General features: G+C 42.4%; 1 protein-coding gene across 1 annotated transcript in view; it reads right to left on the reverse strand.

Annotated features, from left to right (window-relative positions):
- Positions 1-5,058: 5,058 nt before the first annotated feature.
- Positions 5,059-26,614, reverse strand: part of MBP (myelin basic protein) — a 115,771-nt gene continuing 94,215 nt past the window's right edge. Inside the window, exons 4-8 of the mRNA XM_056854523.1 lie at positions 17,902-18,012; positions 15,221-15,256; positions 12,585-12,617; positions 9,658-9,780; positions 5,059-5,298 (exon numbers count right to left, since the gene is read on the reverse strand). Coding sequence (XP_056710501.1) covers positions 5,242-5,298; positions 9,658-9,780; positions 12,585-12,617; positions 15,221-15,256; positions 17,902-18,012 — 360 coding nt within the window. The 3' untranslated portion in view covers positions 5,059-5,241. The remainder of the gene's footprint in view (positions 5,299-9,657; positions 9,781-12,584; positions 12,618-15,220; positions 15,257-17,901; positions 18,013-26,614) is intronic.

Below are 26,614 nucleotides of genomic sequence, written 5' to 3' on the forward strand. Positions count from 1 at the left end.
GAAAACAACTCGGCACCCTTTCTTTTGCTCAGAAAGAGATCTGAGGTGGCAGGAAGCACTTGAATCCCCGCCTCTTTACACACTGTTTTGTGATTGGCTGTGAGAGAAGCCAATCTTCTGTTTTCCTCTGTTTAAGCCGGGTGAGCTTCCAAGGAATGAGGTATCGTGCATACTGAAAAATTTGATGCTGGCTGAAACAGGGAATAAAGGAGGTTAAAGCAACCATGCACAAAACACCTCTGTGTGTAGAAAAGAGCAAGAGTCAAGTAGCACCTTAAAGACAAACAACATTTCTGCCAGAAATGTTAGTCTTTAAGGTGCTACTGGACTCTTGCTCTTTTCTACTGCTATTAACAGACTAACATGGCTACCCATCATGATCAAACTCTTTGTGTATATGTGTGTTTAGGGTCCCCTCACTATTTGAGCCCCTAAACTGTACTTTCCTGTGTATGTACATAAATCCAGCTCTGGCACTAGTGTGAGAAGAAATTAATCTGGAAAAGGTGATGGTTTCTTCCAATATATTAAGAACGTAAGAAGAGGCTGGCTGGATCAGATCAGTGGTCCATCTAGTCCAAGGGTGTTGAACTCAATTGTTATGAGGGCTGGATATGACATAAATGTCACTTGGTTGGTCTGGGCCATTCCTCGCCAGCCCAGATTGAGAATGGGGGGAGGGGGCTGCTGCCTCAGCTGGCTCGTGGGCCGGATAAGAGTTCTCAAGGGACCAAATCCAGCCCTCAGGCCTTATGTTTGACACCCCTGATCTAGTTCATCATCCTGTCTCTCACAGTGGCCAGCAAGTTCCTCTGGTTGGCCAACAACAGGGCATAGAGGCCAAGGCCTTCCCCTGATGTTGCCTCCTGGCACTGGGATTCACTGTCTCAACGTGGAGGTTCCCTTCAGTCACCATGGCTAGTAGCCACTGATGGATCTATCCTCCATGAATCCGTCTAATGCCCTTTTAAAGCTGTCTATGCCTGTGGTCATCACTATATCCACTAGCAGCGAATTCTACATTTTAATCACTTTCTGTGTAAAGAAATATTTTCTTTTGCCCATCCTGAATCTACTGCCCATCAACTTAATTGGATGCCCTTGCATTCTAGTAGCTTGGGAGAAGAAGAAGAAATTCTCTATGTCAACTCTCTCTATCCTATGTATAATTTTATAAACCTCTATTATATCCCCCCCCCTTTGTCATCGCATTTCTAAAATGAAAAATCCAAGACTCTTCAGCCTTTCCTCATAGTGAAGGTGACCTAACTCCCTAATCATCTTGGTTGCCCTCATCTGTGCTTTTTCCAACTCTGCAATGTGTTTCTGTTTTTTTTAGATGCGAGTTTAGAACTGTACACAGTACCATAGATCTATGTGTGTAAAGTGCCGTCAAGTCGCAGCTGACTTATGGCGGACCCTTATGGGGTTTTCAAGGCAAGAGACTAACAGAGGTGGTTTGCCAGTGCCTTCCTCTGCACAGCAACCCTGGTATTCCTTGGTGGTCTCCCATCCAAATACTAACCAGGGCTGACCCTGCTTAGCTTCTGAGATCTGACAAGATCGGGCTAGCCTGGGCCATCCAGGTCAGGGAATCATAGATCTATACAGGGGCATTATAATATCAGCCATTTTATTTTCAGTCTCTTTCCTAATAATCCCTAACATAGCATTTGCCCTTTTTATTGCTGCAGCGCACTGGGTTGACACTTTCATTGAGCTATCTACTATGACCACAAGATCTTTTCCCCACTCAACAAGTACAGACCCCATTAGCCTAAACTTGAAGCTGGGTAACATTTACTACTCTCCAGTCTACTGGTACATATATTCATGGGTAAAGAAGTGGTAAAACACCTTTTTAAAACAGTTGATTGTATGATGAAGCAAGGTATTTGAACCGAACGGACCTTGTTTTAATGTGGTGTTGCACATAGTGATATTTTGACATAAGATCAGTTTTATATGAATGTTGGCATTTCTTGACCTTCTTGTATCCAGTTAGGATCACCAGTCTTGGGGTGAGTTCACATGTTAATTGAAACATAGAGTTGTTACTATAAATTGGAATGTGTGATTTTCTACCTGCACTTAATCCAATAGGTTGTTATGGGTTAAAGTTTCATAGCATTCAAGATAATTCAATTTCACCCTACACCGCAGCCAGTCCACAAGATAATAGACCTTTCACATTGTGTTAAGAGTGTACATATATAGTGTTTCCATATCACTGAAAGGTTTGTATTTGCAGTACAGCTGTGTTAGGGAGGGGGATGTTTACACATTTGTGCCTGTCAGGGAAGAAACTGAGATTACCAAGAGTTTATTGCCATATCTAGTTAATCTGTGAAGAGACAGATTAGATGACATCAGAAACGCAGGAATTTATGCAAAAGCACAAGAAGGTTTGGCTCTTTGACATAATTGACACTTAGGCGGTAAAGCTGTGTGGTGCAGTGGTTACAGCACCCGGATTGTTCTGAGGACAAAATGGGAAAACCATGGAGAAAGGATAAGATATGCTCTATGGAGAGAAGACAAGATAAAAGTGTCAGATATATAGTCAGGTGCTGTATCCTTTCAGACCTAAAGGGGAAGATTGCTTGATTGAATGCTCCTCCATATAAAAAAACTTCCATGTGCATAGAAACTGGTGTATCATGGGGAAGGCCAGCCATTTTTGTGTGTGTGGAGCAGCATTTCTGAAGTGGTACCATCTTGGCGTAACTGTATTACCTTCGTAGGAACGAGACCATGGTTGACAGTGAGAGACAAATAGTGTAGTCCTTCACATAGTTACTCCCTTCTGGCCCTTTTGGCACCATTGGATTTAGAAGGGTTTAACTCTGCTTGCAGTTGCACTATAAATGAATTTTAAGAAATCTTGTTGGAATAGCAGATGGAGGAAAAGACCTGGGCAGTCACCGTCATACATACAGACCCCATACCTTGTCTGTGGGTGGCCTACTTTTGCCCAAAGCCCACCCACTCTACTTTTCAAAACAAAGGTCTGGATAAGTGTTTTCCTCTTAGGAAAGCGAATGCTGTTTTTATTGGAAGATACAGGCTTTTTGTAGAGCATAAATTCTTTCACTCTTCCAATTTAGGCCTGAGCCCCCCGTTTAAAGGTGTAGATTTTGAACGCAGGATACATATGGTTTTCATTGAGGTACGTTGACTGCAGTAGGTAATTTGAGAGCCAAGACGATGAGAATTTGTAAGCAAATTCTAAATATATTTATGTACATTCAAGTAAGTCTGTTGAGGATGGAATTCTGTTTTCAAAGAGGTGCAAACATTTCTATAACGAGAAAAGATGAGAAGAAAACATATTTTCTCTCATGTGTGTCTTCTATTTCCTTTCTAATATTATGCAGAGGCTTCATGCAAAACACTAACAATCTAATTCAGGCATAGGAATGTGGAGGGATTACATTTCAGTTCTACTGGTTTGCATGATCCACCTTGAAGCACACATTGCTGGGTTAAAAAATTAAATCCTCCAAATTTCATTAAAAGTTGAGTATTTTATTTCAATAATGATTTTTTTTAGGAGTTGTATTCATACACTTTTAAGAACAATACACTTAAGTGCCACTTACTATTATGTTGTGGAATACACAACTGGATGAGGCTACACATAGAAAAATACACATAGCCAACAACATCGCTTAAAAGAAGATGTAATAGGTGTCTGTGCTTAACAGTTTTGGTGTTCTGTTTGGTTTAGTGTCTGTGCTTTTCTACCCTCTCATCGTTCAATGCTGCATATTAAGAACGTGGTTTGAAACCTACAGTAGATCTATCACTAACAACAACATCTATATATCAATTGGCATTAACATTGATAACTCATGATATGCATTAGCTGAGCTAAGGGAAGGAGCCAACTTAGTCTTAAAAACAGTGCCTACGAAATACAAGCTCAAATAAAACACTGGATGATGAGTAAAGGGAGGTCACTGAGCGAAGGAATAGGTTGAAGGTTATAGAACAGTGCAATTCAGAAGAGCATATTTCTTTGTGTGGTTTGGGAGACCCAGTTCCACATACGTATACTTTATTACATGTATCACTGTTAATGCCTAGCTCTAGTTCATTAGTTTTCATACGTATCTACCGTAATACAAGTAAAGCGTCATTTACTCCGATGCACTGCATATTTGAACTTGCCGCACCAATAAGAGGACAGCAGGAAATGCTAACTTTAGGTGTGCAGGACTCTCTGAAAATTCCTCCCCCGAGGGCTTCCTCTCATTCAGAAATTAGACTTTTAAAAAAAATTTAGCTGCAAAAAATGGTTTGCAGCAAGTGTGGAGTTTCAGGGACATCCCTTTATCCACATGGGCAAATCCAGGTTTTCGCTTCTTGGGGATTATCCCTCTTTTTCTGGTGTAAAGCGAGTCTAATTCAGATTTGATATCCTCTTTTCTCTCTCTCGGCCACTCTTTTCCTAATGTGTTGGGTGTGACGAGCGACTGGTCATTCACAAAGCGTTCCCTCGGAACGGACATAATTCCTTAGGAACATTGCTCTGTCTTAGTGAAACAGTAACAGCTACCTTCTTCCACATCTCACATACCTTGAACTCCTAATGTAATATACCTTTCTATGACTGCTAATCCTGTTAGGAAAGTTTAAAAAAAAAACCAGTTCTGTGAGAGAAGGGGGTACTAAAAAACAACAACCAATGACCCAAACCGAAACCAAATCAAATGAAAAGTTTGGATAGACAGTCCTTACAACTTCTGCACATGTTTTTATTTGTTGCTTGTCGGGTTACAGCAAGGGTTTCGATGGTTCGTTAATGCCAGTGCTTAAAAATGTAGACAATTGCATTTTAGGTTGTTACTTAGGGTTTAGTTGCGGGGACAAAAATCTGACAGGGACTTAATGTTGTACGCATTCAGAAATCTAAAGCCCTATATTCTTTGGGAACACCTTAAAGAAAACTAAGTAAAATGGGGAATTCCACTACTTTCCCTAAAATATTGCTGCCAGCAAATAAAAAGTACATTGCAAGTCTGGGGGGGGGGGTTTGGGCGGAGGGGTTGCTTTTGTTCAACTTTTGGTCAGCATTTGCCAATAGAATTTTGTATACTCCTACTGCATACACAGCTCAACGGACATTAACAAATAGATTGTGTTTCTGTCTAGGGAATTCTGCAATTGGTTATTAAATCTTTAAGGCAGCTTTGTTATGAAGCAGAGAACATAGTCCTTCAATGATATCTTAGAGCTTCAGCGCCTAGCCATGGGAGAGCCGGACCGGGAACCAGGTCGGGAACCGGATCCACCCTTTGGAAAAAGAAATTACATGATGTTAATATGAGCACCCCACTAATAGACAGAATATATATGTGTCATATCCAATTGTGCTAATCTGTTGATGGAAATAAGCACTAACTTTTTCTACAGACTACAAATCATTATGTGGTTCATTGCAGATCTTTAGCCTCCATTGATTTAAATTGGCCTTTTGTTAGAACTGTTTACTAGAATTTATTATTTATTTATTATTTCCACTTATTACCCCACTCTCCCCACCAAAACCGGGCTCAGAAGAAGAAGAAGAGTTTGTTTTTATATGCTGACTTCCTCTACCACTTAAGGAAGAATCAAACTGGCTTACAATCATTTTCCTTTCCCCTCCCTGCAACAGACACCCTGTGAGGTAGGTGGGGCTGAGAGAGCTCTAAGAGAGCTGTGACTAGCCCAAGGTCACCCAGCCGGCTTCATGTGTAGGAGTGGGGAAACTAACCTGGTTCACCAGATTAGAGTCCGCCACTCATGTGGAGGAGCGGGGAATCAAACCCAGTTCTGCAGATTAGAGTCGACCACTCCAAACCACCACTCTTAACCACTACACCACGCTGGCTCTTCAACAAGGCCCTTCAACATGAATAGAGGGTGCATATTAGTAGTGCTTACTTAATTGAGGCCTAGAATTGAGTATTGCATTGACAAAACATTGTTTTCCTCTAGGAAATTTTGTCTTTGTTTCTGATAAATTTTTTTAAATAGCCTGAGTTTATTCCAACGAAACGTCACATAAAGATGTGCTAGTATTTTTGTAATGTTCTTGTTCAATGAATTAGAGTTTTGACTAAGTTGTTTCTAACAAGCTGATCAAGTGTTCTTCCATGTTACTGGACATGCCAGATAAATTGAGATCACAAAAGCAAACAAAAAAAGAAACTAAATTTACAGTTATACTTGGTAATAGCTTGTTAGTGTGAGGGTGAAGCTAGTGGTTTCCAAGTTCATAGGGTTGTTAACAAACCTGCACAAATGTGGGTGTCTACAGAATGAGCTGGATCCAGCCCCCTACTTACTACAGCCCCATTTTATTTATTTATTTACTTCATTTATAGACCACCTGTCTCATTGAGACTGGTGGCAGATTATCTCCCATGTCACTTTTGCCCATGTAGGTGCCATGATCCCTAGCACAGTTTGTTTGGTAGTTAGGGTTGCCAGCTCCAGGTTGGGAAATACCTGGAGATTATGGGGGCGGAGCCTGAGGAGGGTGAGGTTTGGGCAGGGGAAGTCTTCAATGCCATAGAGTCCAACTGCCAAAGCAGCTATTTTCTCCAGGGGAACTGATCTCTACTGGCTGGAGATCAGTTGTAATAGTAGGAGATCTCCAGCTAGTACCTGGAGGTTGGCAACCCTATTGGTAGTCAAAGATGACCCTTCCCCTTTTTTTCACCAGTGGAAAAGCTGGTTGGTTCCTACCCAATGCCTTTAATGAAAAGGGCCAGCTCATTTCTGGTTTTTACAACTTTCTAATGTATGAATGCATTCTGAAAGTAGCAGAAGCAAATCCTGTACCTGGAATTTTCTGCAACACTGAAGAATATTGCTATTCGGCTTCTCATTCTGGATAGATCTGATAGAGGTGCGGCCTTGCCATCTACCCACCAAGTAGCAGATGTGCCATGGAAAAGAGCAAAGCACCCTGAGTGCTACAACCGACAGCGAAATAATTATTGTGCTGTCGTGAAGAGGCACTTGCAGTGCTGAGAGGGATAGATGGCGGAAACAGAGCTAGTAAGAGCACTTAAAAACACTTCCCTGATTCAGAACCGTTAATCATTGTGTTTTGCTGCAGTAATACCTTCCTCAGTCCTTTGAAGGCTTACAAGGGTATGACTGCTTAAGATGCCATTGTTCTCTCTCTCAAGGTTAGCAGAAGCTCAGAGAACTTCTTTATTTTCCTGACTGTTCAGCCGTGCTCCAAATATAAGCAAAGAGACCAGGATCACAGGTAGTTTAGCTAGAACTCTGTGAAGCCTGAATCACTAGGGTTGCCAGCCTCCAGATGGTGGCCAGAGATCTCCCGCTAGTACAACTGATCTCCAGGTGACAGAGATCAGTTCCCCTGGAGAAAATGGCCACTTTGGCAATGGGACTCTGTGGCATTGAAGTCCCTCCCTCTCCAAACCCCGCCCTCCTCAGGCTCCATCCCCAAAATCGCCAGGTATTTCCCAACACGGAGCTGGCAACCCTAGGAATCACACATGTTTAGGGGTTTCCTGGGATCTAGATTTTTTTTTTTATATAACCTCCTCTTGTATCTGTACCCAGCAATCTCCTGTTTATTTTCCTTATATTGTAGTAGGAGGTTAGACTAGATGTTGTTTGGTTCCTTTTCAGCTTTGATTCCAATTTTTTTAATATCTTCAGCAAGCTTTTGTGCTACCTCTTTTCAATATTTCCCTGCGCGTTTGCAGTCTAAATGGCTTCTGAACCACCCCATTTCATCAATATTGGCCAGAGGATTATAATTATATTTAATTAGCTATTAATTATGTGCTATAAAGTGTCGATTTCGCCATTGTGTGGACCTTTTAAATCCATTACTTGTAGAAACTGTGCTTTAATTAGCTCTATTTTAAGGAGTCAGGGTTCAAAGAAAAATGGAATAATCTGATAAATATGTTTTGCAGATGTTTATGAGAGGTAGTGTGGGAACCGCCACCCAGATCAGCACATTAGGTGAAATCACTAATTACAATCTATGAACAGTAAAAAAAAAAAAAAAAAAAAAAAAAGCTCTGAAAGAAAATGGGAGCTTCACATTGGAGGAAGCCATGTCATGCAAATTATTAAAGTGAATGGGTTGGATCCAACTAAAGTGGCCAATTCCACAAAGTCCCCCTTCCCACTACAGCCCCACCTAATATCATTCCTCAGGGTGGAGGTCAGTGGGCTACAGCAGCCGGCAGGAGAACGCCACTCTGCAACTGGAAAATGTAATCTAGATCCACAGCAGTGTATGACCAGAAGACTGGCCATGAGCTTTGGTTAATTGCCCCTTTGTGCTAAATTTCCTTTCTGTTCCCAATAGGTTTGCCAGGTCCCTCTGTGCCACTGGTGGGGGGTATTTGGGGCAGAGCCTGAGGACGGCAGTGTTTGGGGAGGGGAGGGACTTCAATGCCATAGAGTCCAATTGCCAAAGCAGCCATTTTCTCCAGCTGAACTGATTTCTATTGGCTGGAGATCAGTTGTAATAGCAGGAGATCTCCAGCTATTACTTGGAAATGGCAACCCTAGTTCCCAACCCCACAAAAACGTAATCGTCAACGCTAACAGTTCATAAAAACTGAGGTTAGTTTAAATATATAAACACATGGGTGTGCCGTAAAAATGAAACTGTTAGCAGTGATGCTGAAGACTTGAAACATAAACACATCAAATATCACTGTGAACATAGTGGATAATTATGGTGAAGAATAAGATGGATAGTTAAATGGGTGCTCCATTTGTTTTAATGGACTGTATTTCCACTTCAGGATGTATAGATCACCGTGAAAATATGCTGATGACATGAGCTACTAAGCCAACAGATTGCCCTGTGCAATGTAACCTTTTGAAGCATGGTGAAGACAGGGTCTACCTCTAGTACCAGTTGCAGCAGTTAGCACACAGCTGGGAAAGGTTGGGTAGCCTGGGTTGGACACAGGCAAGGTTTGCTTAAAAATTCTTCTGTGGATCTCTGTGGATGCAATTGTTTGGGGTGCTGCAACTTCCTATTGGGATTGATAGTAACACAGTTGGGTGGTTTTGCTTTGCTCTGAAAGTCACAGGAACAAGCCTGGTATATAGGGTTGCCTGCACCGAGTTGGAGATTTTGGGGGCGGAGTCTGAGGTTTGGAGAGGGGAGGGACTTCAATGCCATAGAGTCCAATTGCCAAAGTGGCCATTTTCTCCAGGAGACCTGATTTCTATCACCTGAAGATCAGCTACAATAGCGGGAGATCTCCAGCCACTACCTGGAGATTGGCAACCTTACTGTTATAGATAAAAACCATGCACGGTGCACTGGCTCACTCTTCGTGTGAGGGCACATCAGGTGGTAGAGTAAATGTACCTAAGAAACTTTACAGGGGCTATTGCTAATACTAGCGCGGCCAAGATGGAAGAACTGAGCTAAATTAACAGACTTTTATATACCTTACAGCTTCTGCAGCCACAACAAATTTCTGTTTTACAAACAATGTTGCTGATCTCCAGGATGATTACTTAAGGCCTTTCCCTCATATTCTATAAATATTAAGTCAGTGAAATGCTTGGTAATCTGATAGCTAAGGAACAGTTTTCCCTCCTCCCTTTACAATAAATTCTTGCTTAGTGTATTTTTTAATACTTTACCAGTCTAAAGAGTTTAGACAGCGTGCCCTGGCCATCGTAGTGGTATCCCTTGTGTCCCTTATGAGCATATTTATGCTCATAGTATTTGCCACTTCCATATCCATGCCTTGGAGCTTCACCGCCCTACAAAAGAGAAATGGCACAATTTCTCAACCACAATATATTTTAGCCACCTGTATGATTAGATAATAGGAGACAGACAGAATGGGAATCTCCTCCAGCGCTGGAAGAAAATATAATCTGGTAGCAACAAAATACATAGGTAAGGGGGTTAAAATATATAGACTGGGTAGCTGAGCGTAAATTTAATTCAGTTTAAAAGTTAGTCAGTGTGTTAACAGCCCATTCCTGAGCTTGGAGGCCATATGGGCTAAGGAGGTGCTGTGACCCCTACGCTGGCGTCCGTGCCACTTGCACCGTGCAAACTGGCACAGATGCTGGCATAGTGCCACTTGCGCCGGCACCTCTGGACTGCCGTGGCAGAGTGGCCCTTGTACGCTGGCTCGGCCTCCCGCCAGCCTCCTGCTAGCTCAAATTCTCACGCCGGCACCCCAGGAGGCGTTCCGGGGCCGGAGCTTCCAGCAGGCAGCTTCCTAATCCCTTTCAGCCCGGGAACGCCCGTTAGCAACAGCAGTGCTACGCCAGCTTTTTGTTGGCGCAGCACCGCTGTTTTCGGTGGGGCTTCCCCCCCTTTCTTATTTTTCTTTTTTAAAATGCCCCCCCGCTGCAGTGGCCGAACCTCTTTGGAGGCGCCATGGTGCAACCACAGCCACGCTGTCTGTGGCCACTGCAGCTCTCAGGGATGGCTGTTAGAGTATCTTACTATGTATCTTGCCATGTACAATTAGAAATTGCCCAACGTGATGATGCTTAATAAATAATCCCATGATAACCAATGCAACCCATTTCATGCATTCAGGCTATCAAACGATAAGTGCTATAATCATGGAACTGATACAATAGTAGAGGAAACTATAAACAAAATACGGAAACAAGCCTAGGCGGGCCTACTCAGAAGTAAGACCAATTTTTTTCCAGGAGGGCTTACTTCTGGTAAATTTTCTTAAGATTGCAGCATAAAGTATTTGTCCCTTGAAGGTTTTACAAAGAGTTATTCAAGGTAATTTGAAGATAACTTTTTTTTTGTTCAAGGTAATTTGAAGATAACTTTTTTTGTTGTTTATATTATGGAACAAGTACTTACACTTCGGTGTTGTCCGCTTTTCGAAAAGCAGTGTTAAAAAAAAATGAGACAAAGCATAACCATCTGAAGAGATTTTCAAATACTGTTCCTCTCAGCAATTGTGAAGTGGTCCTTCAGCTTAAAAGCCCCCCCCCCCCAGGAGGGGCAAACCACCATTTCAAACTTCTGAAAACTGCCTTATCAACCACACTACAATACAAGGCGATATTCCGTTTTTCAAAAATGCGTTTTGAGCCAAAATGGTAATTAAAGTAGCTGGAGTCGTTATTCTTTATAAAAGTGGCTCAGATTTACCCATAGGTTTATACATAATGACGATCTTAAAGGACAAATGGCTCATTCAGAATGCGCACCTGGCCAATCTGCTGAGGCTGCCAAAGGTTTTTGTTGCTTCCCAGTACGGAACTGACGGCGCAATCCTGAGCACAGTTATACCCTTCTAAGCCTATTGGCTTCAATGGACTTACAAAGGCGTGACTCTGCTTGAGATTGCACTGTAAGGCTACTAAGGACCGGCTTGAGGTCATGCAAACCTTTCACTGAAACTGCTGGCAAATGCTCCTTCCTGGGCTGAAAACATGACAGAAAATGCCGTAAGGGTAACATTGTCAGTCTTTCACAGACTCCCCTTCCAGTTATCAATTTCTGAATGTACATTGGCCTAGTTGTATTTCCTCAAAGCAGCATCAGGCCCAGGGGTACTTGTCATGAACACTGACAAATTCAACCACCTTTAGTGGCGACAGAGCCCCTGAAAACTGGACCTAGCTGTAAATTATTACTAAAAATTGGGCCAGTTGGTTCAAGTGAGTTTGGAAGCTGCCGTAGCCTTCAATCAATGAGGAATCAAATTGGTTCAATTTGAAGGCAAGCAAGAATGGCCGCTTTCAAAAACAACAACCCATTATTACATGTATTTAGAAAAATCAAATTAGAACGTATGAAGCAGAACAGTAGGGCATCTGTCCTTTAAGTTCGAACTGTGTCCCAAGTCCCTGTTGCAGAATAATTTCTAGAAGCTGGAAGTATATTATTTCCTCCAAGCAAATTCTGAGCTGACAGCTTCCTTGTCGGAGCTGAGTTTTGCATGCTGAGCGCTTCAAGCAGAATCGTCTTGTAATATCTCTTTTCTTTCATCAGAGTTTGCACATACGTAGGGGAGATCTCGCCTTCCGTCTGAAATTTCCCCTGTCTTGCTTCACACCTTTTCCATTCTTGGCAAACAACCCAATGAACTTTGAGAACCTCAATAAATGCCACCAACGGACGCAAAGCAAAACACACGCTTCTTAGCCAGGAAATGCACCGTTCTTAGCCAGCAATTTGCCTTATTCCAGCCCAAACGGAAGTTATGTGCAAGTAATTCCTTCAGACGCTGCTTCTCCCTCCCACCATGGCCGCCCACCCAGAGATAAGCAGAGCCTTTCAATAGCCTTGAAGGAAAGAGGCAGGTATTTCATGCAGTGCATTTGTGGTGTTTATGCGCAGGTGAAAGAAGTTTTAATCGCACCGTAAGCTGGAGAGGCGTCTGGATAAAAGCAAGCAACAAAACCACGGGCGTAAACAAATTGCTTGGGAGCCAGGAATGGATCAGAAGGAATCAAGCAAACGAAGCTGAAGTCAAAACATGGATGTCAGGATTCTGTAAGGCTGGAGAGGAAAGGGGCCATTTGGGCCCGGGCAAAAGAAAATGGCTGCAAGGGAAAGCATGTTCATCACCTACCCAGCTAAATCTGCTGAAGGATAATCCTCTCCCCTGCATACATAAGAAACAGAAACAGTGACAAGGTGACCACCGTGGAGCAAAAAGGCACTGAGGGCATGCAAGAAGTGAGAGAAATTGTCTCTGTTAATGTTGAACTAAGACTCCTGGAGCAAGTTTAAGGGAGGGAACATACATGATACCGTCATGGTTTTGAGACAATACCTTGCAATATTTTGCTTTTGCATGTGTTCCTCTTACGTTTATGCGTTGCATACATGATGTTGCCGGTCCAGTCTCTGATACACAGATGTGTGAGTTGGGAAATATCTTTGCCTGAAAGTTGATATGTCAGCTAAAACGTGATAGTAACTGTGAATTTATTCATTTACTTCATTTGTACCCCATTTTTAATGCCTTAATGGGGACCCAAAGTGGCTCACAACCTTCTTAGGGTTGCCAGGTCCCTCTTCACCACCGGCGGGAGGTTTTTTGGGTGGAGACTGAGGAGGGTGGGGTTTGGGGAGGAGAGGGATTTCAGTGTCATAGAGCCCAATTGCCAAAGTGGCCATTTTCTCTAGGTGAACTGATCTCTATTGTGATCTCTATTGTGTTACTCCTCTGAAGATGCCTGCCACAGCTGCTGGCGAAATGTCAGGAAAGAAAATACCAAGACCACGGTCACACAGCCCGGATAACCTACAAGAACCAATGATCTCTATTGGCTGGGATCAGTTGTAATAGCAGGAGATCACCAGGTAGTACCTGGAGGTTGACAACCCTAAACATTCTCCCATTCCCCATTTTATCTGCACAAAATCCCATGAGGTAGATTAGGCAGAGTGTGTGTCACCGGTCCAAGTTCACCCAGTAAACGTCCATGGCAGAGTGAGGAGTGGAACCTGGGTCTCTTAGATTGTATTCTGACTCTCTCGCCACCATACCATGTGGGGTGTATTCAGTTCATTCGCTCTACGCATCTCCTTATATTTTGTTGCCTGGTATCTGGTATATAATGTCAGGTGAAATAAGGAGCTGTGGGTTTCTCGATTCAGTTCTGTCTTTCAATATATCAACTAGTAACCCAACCCTATTAAACTATACTACTAATCAAATACTGGAAATCACCTGGAGGTTTTGCCTGAGTCCCCCAAATTGTATGTGGCATTATTAGAAGGATTCTTGCCCTTAATGTACATTGTTAGAACATAAGACCATAACAAAAGCCATGCTGGATCAGACCCAGGTCTATCAAGTCCAGCAGTCTGTTCACACAGTGGCCAACCAGGTGCCTCCAGGAAGCCCACAAACAAGATGACGGCAGCAGCACCATCCTGCCTGTGTTCCACAGCACCTAATATAATAGGCATGCTCCTCTGATACTGGAGAGAATAGGTATGCGTCATGACTAGTATTCATTTTGACTAATAGCCATGGATACCCTCTCCTCCATGAACAAGTCCACTCCCTTCTTAAAGCTTTCCAAGTTGCTAGCCATCACCAATTCTTTTCTTAGTCCCTACTGTGAGGAACCCAAGAGTGATTCAGTGGGGACCTGCTCAGCATTTCACCCTCTCCAAGAGGGAAAGCAACTACGAGGACAGACAAATAAGCTAGGCACTAGAGTGGTCCACTAACTAGAGCAAGATGAAGGTGGAGAAGGGTGACCACTGTGTCAGATTGTCAACTGAGACCGGGATCAGCTCAGTGGGATGCATTCTGAAAGTAGTGTTTACGCTTGGGAGCCGGGGATGAAAGAAGGCTCAGCACGAGCCTATGCTATTAAGAAACCTGGGGGAAAGCACAGAGTTTCAGGAGCTGTTTAATGACTGGTGCTGGAGCCGCTGAATCCCTAAAAATATCCTGAAGAATGTGAGCTTGCGGGTTTACCTCTAACCACAGGACTTTCAGCGACCCCAGCAAGGGGCTTTCAAGGCAAGTGAGAAGCAGAGGCAGTGTGCCATTACCTTCCTATGCAGAGCCTTCCTTGGTGGTTTCCCATCCAAGTACGGGCCTCGCTTAGCTTCTGAGATCTGATGAAATTGGGCTGTACCATGCCACCTTCTCTCCTGAAGCAATAGCAGGGTGCATTTTTCTTGTAAACCATCTCTTGTTTAAGATCAGTGTAAGCCCAGTGCTGGAGGGAAGGCGGCCTGGTATAGCCTGATGTCGTCAGATCTCGGAAGTTGAGCAGGGTCAGGACTTGGAAGTGAGACCTCCAAGGAAGACCACCTCTGCTTCTCACTTGCCATGAAAGCCCCTTGCTTGGGTTGCAATAAGTTGGCTATGTGAAGGCACTTTACACATACACCAGCCCAGTGTTAAAATGTGGGATTGCTTGGCCGGCAGGTGACATTACTCAAACTGTTCTTTTTGAGTAAAATGCTTTAAGAAGTGTTGCTGGGAGAGAGTGTTTACATTGTGCAGCAGCTTTCTGGGAAAAGTTTCAAAGTCCTTCCAATATAGGATATCTTTCTATATAATAGAGTCATGCCCCAGTGTCTCACATGTTTAACCCAAGCACGATAAATTATTTCCTTTTCTCAAGCTTTCACATTATTTTGGTGTCAGACTCAGCTAGTTAATGAGTCTCTGCTTTAGCACACACTGATGATCCATAATGTGAATGAATGTCAGATTTTCTCAGGGATGCTTACCTTTGCCTGCATAGGAGGAGATGTTCTTGGGGACACCTGAAAAGCAACACAGGGTGGCAAGTAAGAATGACTGGCTGAATATTAATAAGGAGGATCTTTTCACTGCCCTCTGAAAGTTAGACCCGGTCTCTCTGACCTTTTTCTTCATTAAGAATGCTTCTTGGCTGCTTATCAAGAGAAGGCATTTTAACACAACCAGTTTGTTGGGGAAAGGCACTGTAGTGCCAAGTGACATTTATATCATATGTGGCCCTCGTAACAATAGAGTTTGATACCCCTGCTCTAAATCAAACCCACCCTCTACTAGCACCTCCTCTCACTTTATTCATTTAGTTATGTATCCCAGCCTTTTCTAGAGATTCAGGGTTGGTAACAGCCTGTAACACCAAGCACATTTTCAAATAAACCTCATGAAAGAGATGGATTGTCAAGTTCAGTCCAATGGCTTCACAAACATCCATACAATTGACATCAACTAGACTTAAAGTGGTTTTTTTTTTTGTAAGTCTCTTCATAATGGAAGTGTCATAAACGTAGCCTGCCAAGCGGGAAGCCCCTCAGCTCTTATGAGTCTCTGGGAAGGTCTATTGTTTATAACTGATACTGTCTTAACAGTTTCTTAAGTGTACGGGTTCTGGAGAGCAGGTACAGTATATCAAGTTTACAGTAATTTGTGTAGATATTAATGTCAGGAACACTGGAAGTATATTTCATATTAGCTGGGGTACAGCTAGAATCTCTCTTCCGTTCAGTCTTCTTTTCTGCATCTTTCAGTATGTTCCATTTTTCTTTCTCTCTTTCGCAAGAGAGAATTGGTGCAAAGAATGGACGCAATAGCAAAGGTTCACAAATCCTGGCCATGTATTTTCCAGAAAAGGATGTTGACTCCCAGTTATGGGGTTACTTAGGCCTAATAAAAAAGGAACAAAATACCATCTGGCTGCCTTTAAAAAAAATTGAAAGGATGAAACACAAGCAAAACAAACTATGAAAAATAGCATCACCAGATGGAGAGGGAACACAGTTTATAGAGCAGTTGCATTCAGCAGCAGATGAGTCTGTTCCTTTCTTGCATAATCAAAATTAGTCAGGGCTTTAGAGAGGAGTTTGAGCCTCCCTACCAACCGTGTGCATGTCCAGGGGCAGGTGTGTGTGAGATCACAGTCCAAAACTGAGTACAGGAGTACAAGAAATATCTGTGCAACTGCTGAGTATATCAAAGCTCAGAAAGAACTGGAGCTTTTTAATGAGCTACAACCATTTCAGAGCTTTAAAACACAAGCAACATTAATAATTTCGTTAGTTGTTGAAAATTGTAAGAAGACTGTTGAGTATAATTTTCACTGCTATGGTAACTGTAAAATATGAAGATAATAATTTTTTAGCAGTATTATTGGAATTTAGGGAGGGCAAATTCTTAGTAATTGCTATGAAAACTCTGTGCCCTACCAGTCAGACACAAACCACTGGTTGAGAACGAGTGCCATAGTTAACAGTGGACAATGCATATGGAGTTTAATTATATAAAATGGAAAATGCGGTCTTGGGCTGTATCAACAGAAGTATCGTGTCCAGATCACGCGAAGTGATAGTATCGCTTTACTCTGCTCTGGTTAGACCTCACCTAGAGTACTGTGTTCAGTTTTGGGCACCGCAATTTAAGAAAGATGTAGACAAGCTTGAATGTGTCCAGAGAAGGGCAACAAAGATGGGGAGGGGTCTGGAGACCAAGTCCTATGAGGAAAGGTTGAAGGAGCTGGATATGTTTAGCCTGAAGAGGAGAAGACTGAGAGGGGATATGATAACCATCTTCAAGTACTTTAAGGGCTGTCATATAGAGGAGGGTGCTGAGTTGCTTTCTGTTGCCCCAGAAGGTCGGACCAGAACCAACGGGCTGAAATTAAATAATTGTGCAGGGGGTTGGACTCGATGACCCTGGTGGTCCCGTCGAACTGTATGATTCTACTGGTGCCAGTAAAGTGACTTCCGCTAGGAGCTCAAATGTGAATTGTCTTATTCAGAGGAAGGCAAGGTTCTCTGTATTCTCTGTACAAGTAAATGTGGCATCTGGCATATATAGGACCTCTGAGGAGGAGGAGGAGGAGGAGGAGGAGTAGAGGGTTTTTTTATATGCTGATTTTCTCTGCCTTTTAAGGCAAATCAAATTGGCTTACAATCTCCTTCCCTTCCTCTCCCCACAACAGACACCTTGTGAGGTAGGTAGGCCTGAGAGGGCTCAAAGAGAACTGTGACTAGCCCAAGGTCACTCAGCTGGCTTCATGTGTAGGAGTGGGGAAACCAACCTGGTTCCCCAGATTAGTGTCCGCCGATCCTAACCACTACCCCATGCTGGCTCTGAGCATAGACACCATACTAAGAATATACTTTCACACATGTTGAATAATACACTTTCAATCTTCTTTCAATATACACTGCATTGGATTCTACTGTGTGAAATTGCAAAATTCACTTGCAAACAATCAGTAAAGTGCACTGAAAGTGAATTGAAAGTGCATTGATCAACATGTATGAAAGCACCGTAGTACGGACTCCAGATCAAAGTTTGCATGCTATTTTACAAGAAAATTCATCTCAAGATGCTGGTTAATTGTTTAGTAGGATATTTCTTTCTTGTTAATTCCTTTCAGTCCCAAAACGACTAATGTAGAAAGAAAACTTACAATGTTCCTGAAGAAGTGGACCACTGGGTTGTCATCCACATACCGTCCATGCTGAGACCTCGGATGAGGCAGGGAACTTACGTGGCTCACTCTGGCAGCATGGTGATAGTCCTGGAACATGGGAGAGGTGATATATTGAGATCAGTATGCACGTTGAAAAGACTTAACAGTAGCACTTAAAAAGAAAATCTATACCAAAAATGTCATATGCAACTGAAGCAGATATAAAATGGATGAACAAAGATGTCTTGTTTCCAGACAGATGCTTCCAGAAAATTCATACATATGACATGAAGGCAATAGCCAATTCCTGTCACTGCAGGAACATACTATCTCTGAACATGGCAGTTGCATTGTGCTACCACGGCTAAGAGCTGACGATAGGGTTGCCAGTTCCCTCTCCGCCACTATTGGGAGGTTTTTGGGGTGGACCCTGAGGAGGGTGGGGTTTGGGGAGGGGAGAGACTTCAATGCCAGAGTCCAATGGCCAAAGCTGCCATTTTTTCCAGGTCAACTGATCTCTATCAGCGAGATCAGCTGTAATAGCAGATCTCCAGTTAGTACCTAGAGGTCAGTACAAAAAGACACCTCTGTGTGTGTAAATACGTTATCCAAAACTTAACACAGAAGGAAAGGTATGTCCAGACTATTGTAACAAATTACAAAACTGTATTAAACAATGTGAAACAAACAAATCACAAACTGTATACAAAAGGTAAGTATAAATCCTTTGTACAGTCCCATATCTGACACACTTTTGAATTACTGTTGTTTTCCAGGTGCAGAACGAGGATACACAGGTAAGTATGTTCTGGTATGTTCAAGATATCTCCTCTTCCTCCCTGAACACAGAGATATCTTGAACATACCAGAACACACTTACCTGTGTACCCTCGTTCTGCACCTGGAAAACAACAGTAATTCAGAAGTGTGTCAGATATGAGACTGTAGGATTTATACTTACCTTTTGTATACAGTTTGTGATTTGTTTGTTTCACATTGTTTAATACAGTTTTGTAATTTGTTACAATAGTCTGGACATACCTTTTCTTCTGTGTTAAGTTTTGGATAAAGTATCTAGAGGTCGGCAACCCTAGCTGACGATACAGCTATCCTTTTTGTCTAAGCCCCTTTCAAGGGCAAAACAAAAATTACAATCCGCTGTTACAATTTACTTCCATGGAAGTAAAACGTTGCATAATTATATCAAACGAGACAAAAGACATTTACAGTGGATTCTTCGAAAACAAGCCTATCTCCTGTCATCAGTAACTCTTCTACTTGGACTTCCCAGTGCTCATCTTTCCTTTAAAAAGTATTCACCGCCATTCTTTCATATGAACACCTGAAGCTGCAATATAGTCAAACTATAATTCCATCACGTACTGTTTATTCTGGGAGTGATCTTTCAAGGTTTTTGGCCAAAGACTTTCTCAACCCTCTTCCCTGAACTCCTTTGAAGGGGAGATGCCAGGGATTGAACCTGGAGCCTTCAGCAGGCAAATAGTGTGCTCCATCTCTGAGCTAAGGTCGTCTCCTCTCAACAAGCCTTTCTCGCTTGTTGAATGAAAAAGACAAGATGAAGAGAGACCTCAAGTTATTACAATTCCTGCCAGCTTAATAATTATACAGTATATACAGGTTGAGTGTCCCTAATCCAGGCCGCTTGGGACCAGAAGTGGTTCGTATTTTGGATCTTTCTGTATATTGGAATATTTTGGAATTTTTGCATATACATAATGAGATGTCTTGGGGATGGGGCCCAATTTCATTTATGTTTTATATACATGTTATACACATAGCCTGAATGTAATTTTAAACAATAGTTTAAATAATTTTCTGTACATTGAACCGTCAGAAAGCAAAGGTGTAGTTATCTCACCAGAATACCTGTATCAGCTGTTAAACGAGACTAATAACAAACTAACAACGGCAGGCTTTCAGTCTCCACCTATGATGCAGTGTACACTGTGTTCTATTTTTTTTAGGTGAGAGGAAACACTGAACGCAGGCAGCACAGATATGCCTGCATGCTGGCTCGAAGGATCCAGTTTTTGGATCAGTCTGGATATGGGATGTCTGGATAAGGGATACTTTACCTGTATATAAAATTCTCTTTCTGAACGAAAGATGTACGCATGATACATGGTGGCCTCAACCACCACAGGCTACATGATTGTATCTGGCCATGTGATCAGCTGAATTTTACCTAGAATCATAGAATAATAGAATCATAGAGTTGGAAGGGACCACCAGGGTCATCTAGTCCAACCCCCTGCACAATGCAGGAAATTCACAACTACCTTCCCCCTCCCCACACACATCCCTAGTGACCAGAAGATGGCCAAGATGCCTTCCCTCTCATCATCTGCCTAAGGTCACAGAATCAGCACTGATGACAGATGGCCATCTAACCTCTTCTTAAAAACCTCCAGGGAAGGAGAGTGTACCACCTCCCGAGGAAGCCTGTTCCACTGAGGAACTGCTCTAACTGTTAAAAAATTCTTCCTAATGTCTAGACGGAAACTCTTTTGATTTAATTTCAACCCGTTGGTTCTGGTCCAGCCTTCTCGGGCAAGGAGAAAACAACTCGGCACCATCCTCCATATGACAGCCCTTCAAGTATTTGAAGATGGTTATCATATCCCCTCTCAGTCTTCTCCTCTTCAGGCTAAACATACCCAGCTCTTCAGGCTAAACAAACCTGTCCTCCCTACTTCATGTTTCCATTTAAATTGCAGAGATATGGCAAGACTATATGGCCAGAGGACATTTTCAGATGCACCAGAGCAAAAAAAAGGGAACCTTTTATTGGCTCCATTAACATTCAAAATGTTGGAATGCAAACTTTCAAGTTACACAAAACTCTACTTTAGAGATCTGTAAAAAAATAAACAAAAATAAACAAATGATGATGTTACGTACCTAGGCTGATGTTAATCAAGTAATACTGAATGTCCTTTACAACAAACATAAACAGGACTTTTGTTATCTGGATTACAAATCTTGCTAGAAGGGGGATCATCAAAACAAGATAGGAAAACAAGTTAGCAAACAATGTTCAACGAGATGCATGAAATGCTTTCAGCTGGGAAACAAACAATATTGCAGAGAGCCTTTCTAGATCCACTAATTTGACAGGGTCCTTAGCAAAGAGAGAATAGTTAATGCCGATGAGATTTGATGTAGTATTAGCAGAGCTAAAGATAAATTCTGAATACATAGTAGATGGAAGATTCACTTCAAATGATGCTTATATACTGAAGAGTATGATGGTATGTACCTCCCCCAAAGTCCCATCTTTAAATGTCCCTTAAAGTAACAATGTTGCCTTCTAAATACCTGAAAATTAGCTACCTTTCCATTTCGCCTGATGGAGAATTCTGTGTAACTTGAAAGTTCCCATCGTCCTACACCAATGGAAGTCCTGAGAGAGCTCCCACGTTTTTCAAAAGTACTGTCAGATGCAGATCTGAGGTACTAGGTAAAATAAGGTGCAATAAGCACTACACATAATATACGAAAGGATGTTTTAATATCAATCTTTCTTTTTGTAAACAGCGAAAATATGCACACACTTTCTGAACAGCAGCAAAGTAGTGTAAAATCTGGGTGGGTGCAGTATCTAAATGTGTCATTGTCTCGTCCATTACTAACCAATATGCCTCTCAGTTTGCAGTTCAGGAGGAGAATATATATTTCACAGGGATGCAGTAAATGGCTTTTTACAACATAGTTTGAAATCTCATAGGGGAATCTTATTTTTACTTATATGTTCATTTAGATTGATAGTTTGTCCTGCTCTGAAGGCTGATGGATAACAAAGCAAAAAACAAACAAACACCAGCCCAATATAATAACAGGTTGGATCTAGGCAGTTATTCTGCCAGCGCAAAAGGGAGGAAGGACCCATTTTGACTTCCCAAAAGGCTATGCCATGCATTATAAGTCCTGTGTCAATTAAAAACCCATGTGAGAGGAAGATGCAATGAGAAAGGAAATTGGTGGGGTCATCTTCTTCTCTCTTGCACCAGCAGAAAAAAATATAGCATCTAACCCAATTCCTGATCAAAATCAAATTTTCTATTTTCTGTCTCGTGCAGAAGCTAACATTATTCTCCACATCATTTTCGTCGCCATAGTGGATACTAAACTGCATTGGCTGGACATACTGTTTTTATTCCACAGTGGTCATAGTGGGAAAACTTCAAATGACTTCAAACATTTTTAAGTTGAGTTGGGCCTTGAAAAGGACTGGAATGTAGATTGACGTGAGAGTTAGCAGTGAATTTGAACGGCTATGATTGTTCATTTCCTCCCTGCCTTTCAGTGCATTGTGATGTTTTTGATCTGTCTTTGTTCCCAGGATTGCCAACTCCATTGGGAATTTCTTGGAGATTTGGGGGTGGAGCCTGGGGAAGGCAGGGTTAGGGGAAGGGAGGGACCTCAGCGGGGTATAATGCCATAGAATCCCCCCTCCAAAGTAGCCATTTCTCCACGGGAACTGATCTCCGTAGCCCGGAGGTCCATTGTGATTCCAGGCCCCACCTAGAGGTTTGTAGTCTGGAAGACTGGAATCCTGATTTTTAAAATCTCAAGAAGCTACAAGCCACACAAGTGTCTCTAAGCGCTGTGTGTTTTCTGTATATGATCTACAGCTTCAGACACCTATTTAAAACCAAAACACAACCATGAAGCACAGCAGCACCAACACCTTGTCAATTACTCCGCAATCGTGAGGGACCCAAGAACAAAATGTAAGGATGTAAAAGAAAACAACAGAAATGACCCCAAGTGTTATATTTGTCAGACATTACTTTTAGCAAAAACGTTTGACTTTTCAAATGTGTGTGTGCTAAGTGCTGTCAAGTTGCTTCCGACATACAGTGATCCTATGAATGAATGACCTCCCAAATGTCCCATTGTTAACAGCCTTGCTCAGGTCTTGCAAACTGAGGGCTTCCTTGATTGAGTCAATCCATCTCATGTTGGATCTTCCTCTTTTCCTGCTGCCTTCAACTTTTCCTAGCATTATTGTCTTTTCCAGGGAGTCTTGTCTACACATAATGTGACCAAAGTATGATAGCCTCAGTTTAGTCATTTTAGGGAGAGTTCAGGCTTGATGTGATCTAGAACCTCGTCTTTTTTGGCGGTCCACGGTATCCATAAAACTCTCCTCCAACACCACATTTCAAAGTAATCAACTTTCATTCTGTCACCTTTCTTCATTGTCCAACTTTCACACACATTCAAAGTAATGGGGAACACTATACCATGAATTAACTTAATCTTGGTTACTAATGACACATCCTTATATTTCTTTTCTATCTCCTTCATGGCTTCCCTTACCAGTCTCAATCTTCTTCTGATTTCTTGGCTGCCGTCTCCCTTTTGGTTGATGGAGCCAAGGAATAGAAAATCTTGAACAATTTCCATTTCTTCATCGTCAACAGTAAAGTTGTGTAATTCCCCGGTAGTCAAATGCCACATTTTAAATTCATTTTTCACCCTGTTCTGTTCAGTTGCCTTCATTTATTTATATATTCGAAGATCTGAAACAGAGCAGGTCTGTGATATACCTAACTATATATTTACCACTTGCAAACTAAAGCTTTGTATCTCACACGGACTTTGCACAGCCAATGCTCTTGTCTCTTAAAATACAAATTTCATTTCAATAAGATGTTTTAATTAGCACAGGGCACCCTTTGAAAATATCCCTAACCCCTTCTGCAAATGCTACTCTGCTTGCAGAGGTTCCCATCAGCACTTCTATTGTAAGCAGACAGATTAAGGTCACAATCTTGTTTGCACATGTTCTTTCTTGAGACTATTCTCTGTTGACTGCAGTTGGATTTCCTTCAAGATTGTGCTGTCAGACTTGAGACATCCTAGATGAGGTCCTCAGTATTTTTCTGTCAGTTATCTTTTGGAAGATGTTTTTGTTTCCAACCAGGATGCAAAAGAAATTTTTTTTTTTATTTTCAGCTCAGTCTAATTTATTTATTTATGGGATTTGTAGTCTGCTTTTCTAGCATTCAAGGTGGCTAATGCATGAGAACAAATCCAGTCCAAGTGAGCACTAATCATTCAAAGCTAATAATTCAAATTATTAAAACGACATTAAACTTTTGAAAACCCCAATTTTATTTTTTCCCTAGAAAACCAAACTTAGTTCCAATAAGGCACCATCAGTTCATTCTTCTAGTCCACTGTCACATACCCCACCAGCTAGAATGTAAATTAAAAAGCCAACCTAAAGAGGGTTTGCGACAGAAGACAACCATTTTGGCACCCCCTCCCCAATATGCACAGTCTGTCTGTAAACTGAAGATGCTGGTATGCCAGCAAACAGAAGAAGAAGAAGAAGAGTTGGTTTTTATATGCCGACCTTCTCTACCGCTTAAGGAAGAATCAACCGGCTTACAATCTCCTTCCCTTCCCCTCCCCACAACAGACACCCTGTGAGGTAAGTGGGGCTGAGAGAATGTGACTAGCCTAAGGTCACCCAGCTGGCTTCATGTGTAGGAGTGGGGAAACCAAACCGGTTCACCAGATTGGTGTCCGCCGCTCATGTGGAGGAGCGGGGAATCAAACCTGGTTCTCCAGATCAGAGTCGACCTCTCCAATGTATCGCTCTTAACCACTACACACACTGGTGTGTGAGTAAAGGGGAGAGATTAAGATTGTCTTTGGCCAAATACACTTTGAGCAAAATGAGCCCGAGATGCTGTGAATGCCACAGGGCTTATCTTGGTCTTGGCTGGTAATGGGGAGCCATCATGGTGTAGTGGTTAAGAATGGTGGTTTGGAGCGGTGGACTTTGATCTGGAAAACCGAGTTTGATTTCCCACTCCTCCACATGAGTGGCAGACGCTAATCTGGTGAACTGGATTTGTTTCCCCACTCCTACACATGAAGCCAGATGAATGACCTTGGCCTAGTCACAGCTCTGAGAGCTCTTTCAGCCCCACCTACCTCACAGGGTGTATGTTGTGGGGAGGGGAAGGGAAAGTGATTGTAAGCCGGTTTGATTCTTCCTTAAGTAGTAGAGAGAGTCGGCATATAAAAACCAGCTCTTCTTCTTCTTCTCTTCTACTTGTGCAGGTTTCAGTGGTTTCAGTGGGAATGGCGGGTCTTCTCCCATGCCAGTGGAATGGCCAGAGGTTGTTTCCTTACCTTTTCCAGAAGGTGATTCCAGAAGGCAAGTGATACCATAAAAAAAACTCTGTTCCTTACTATCATAATCCTAACTAGATACAGTCAGCAAAGGATACTGGCTAGATCTTAAAAGGCGTATGGATTCAATGAGGCCATCCTTTTAAGCACTTTCGAGCGCTTACATTTTCAAAGGAGAGGTGCTTTACAATCTGAGCCATCCATCATAACAAACCCATTTGACAGCTTGCCAGTGCATTTACAATGCCACAACCCCACAGGCTGCTTTTCAGTGGCACGTGGTACCTTTAAAGACATCACTAGAGATCTCAATAGCATTTGTACTTTGCTGAAGAGCACTCCACATGCAAGCAACTTCCATAAACGTTTTTATTCTTGCTTAAAAAAAAGAAGGGATGGAGCGACCCTTTAAAGCATTAGCTAATGATGTCCCCAGGTAACGATTTAATGCTGGGTGGATGTTTCCAAGTTTTTTTTGTTTTACTTTTAGGTTTCTGCTGCTTTTCAGGGTCTAATGTGGAGGACAGGTTTTGTGTCCTTTTCCCACCAGCAGTCTGTTTTTCAGAGACCTCAGTGGGTCATTCGGTAAAACTGAGCTTCTCAGTGGCTGTACTGCGTGATGCTGACTGCTATGCTCCACATCTCTTTGATGACTGGTGCCATTTATGCATGGGTGTTTCCTTGTGGTCGATCCGCCGAGTACTTCGGGGCTTCGCTTTGATTATGTTTGCATTTTCTGACCATCAGAGGTCACCTCGCTCTCCCCGCATGTTTCTGCGTGTTTTGCTCGTGTTTTCTGGATTTGTGTTTGGCCAGTATCCAGAAAATGTGGGGAAAATACACAGAAACACACGGGGAGAGCGAGGCCAGGGCCATCTTAAGGCATGACCACCCTGGGCAGTTGCCCGGAGGCCCCCCCAAACATAGGGGCCCCGTGCTAATATATGTATGTTGTGACTTGCTGTCAATGAATAAATAAATACTATACTAAACTATAAATATTTGTTATTGGAAAATGAATATTTAGCATGTGTTTTACTAAAGATAATGAACAATATTAATGTTAATGTGGGTTTGGATTAAGAATAAATACTGAAGTATAATGTAAGAGAGGGCTTGTTCATTATGGAAGCACCAATAAATATATCTTTAATATTATCGACCATTTGAATTTTTATTCCTATGGGTGGTTGGGCAGGTAGGGGCCCCAGGACACTGCTTTGCCCAGGGACCTATAATGCTGTTAAGATGGCCCTGAGCGAGGTCCCTCTGATGCTTGGAAACGGCATGCATAATCAAAGCAAAGCCCCAAAGTAGTCATCAGGGTAACCACGAGGAAACAGTAGGGTTGCCAAGTCCCTCTTCGCCACCGGTGGGAGGTTTTTGGGGCAGAGCCTGAGGAAGATGGGGTTTGGGGAGGGACTTCAATGCCATAGAGTCCCATTTCAAAGTGGCCATTTTCTCCAGGGGAACTGATCTCTATTGGCTGGAGATCAGTTGTAATAGCAGGAGATCTCCAGCTAGTACCTGGCGG

The sequence above is a fragment of the Euleptes europaea genome, chromosome 8 (genome assembly GCF_029931775.1).
Source record: "Euleptes europaea isolate rEulEur1 chromosome 8, rEulEur1.hap1, whole genome shotgun sequence".
NCBI lineage: Eukaryota > Metazoa > Chordata > Lepidosauria > Squamata > Sphaerodactylidae > Euleptes > Euleptes europaea.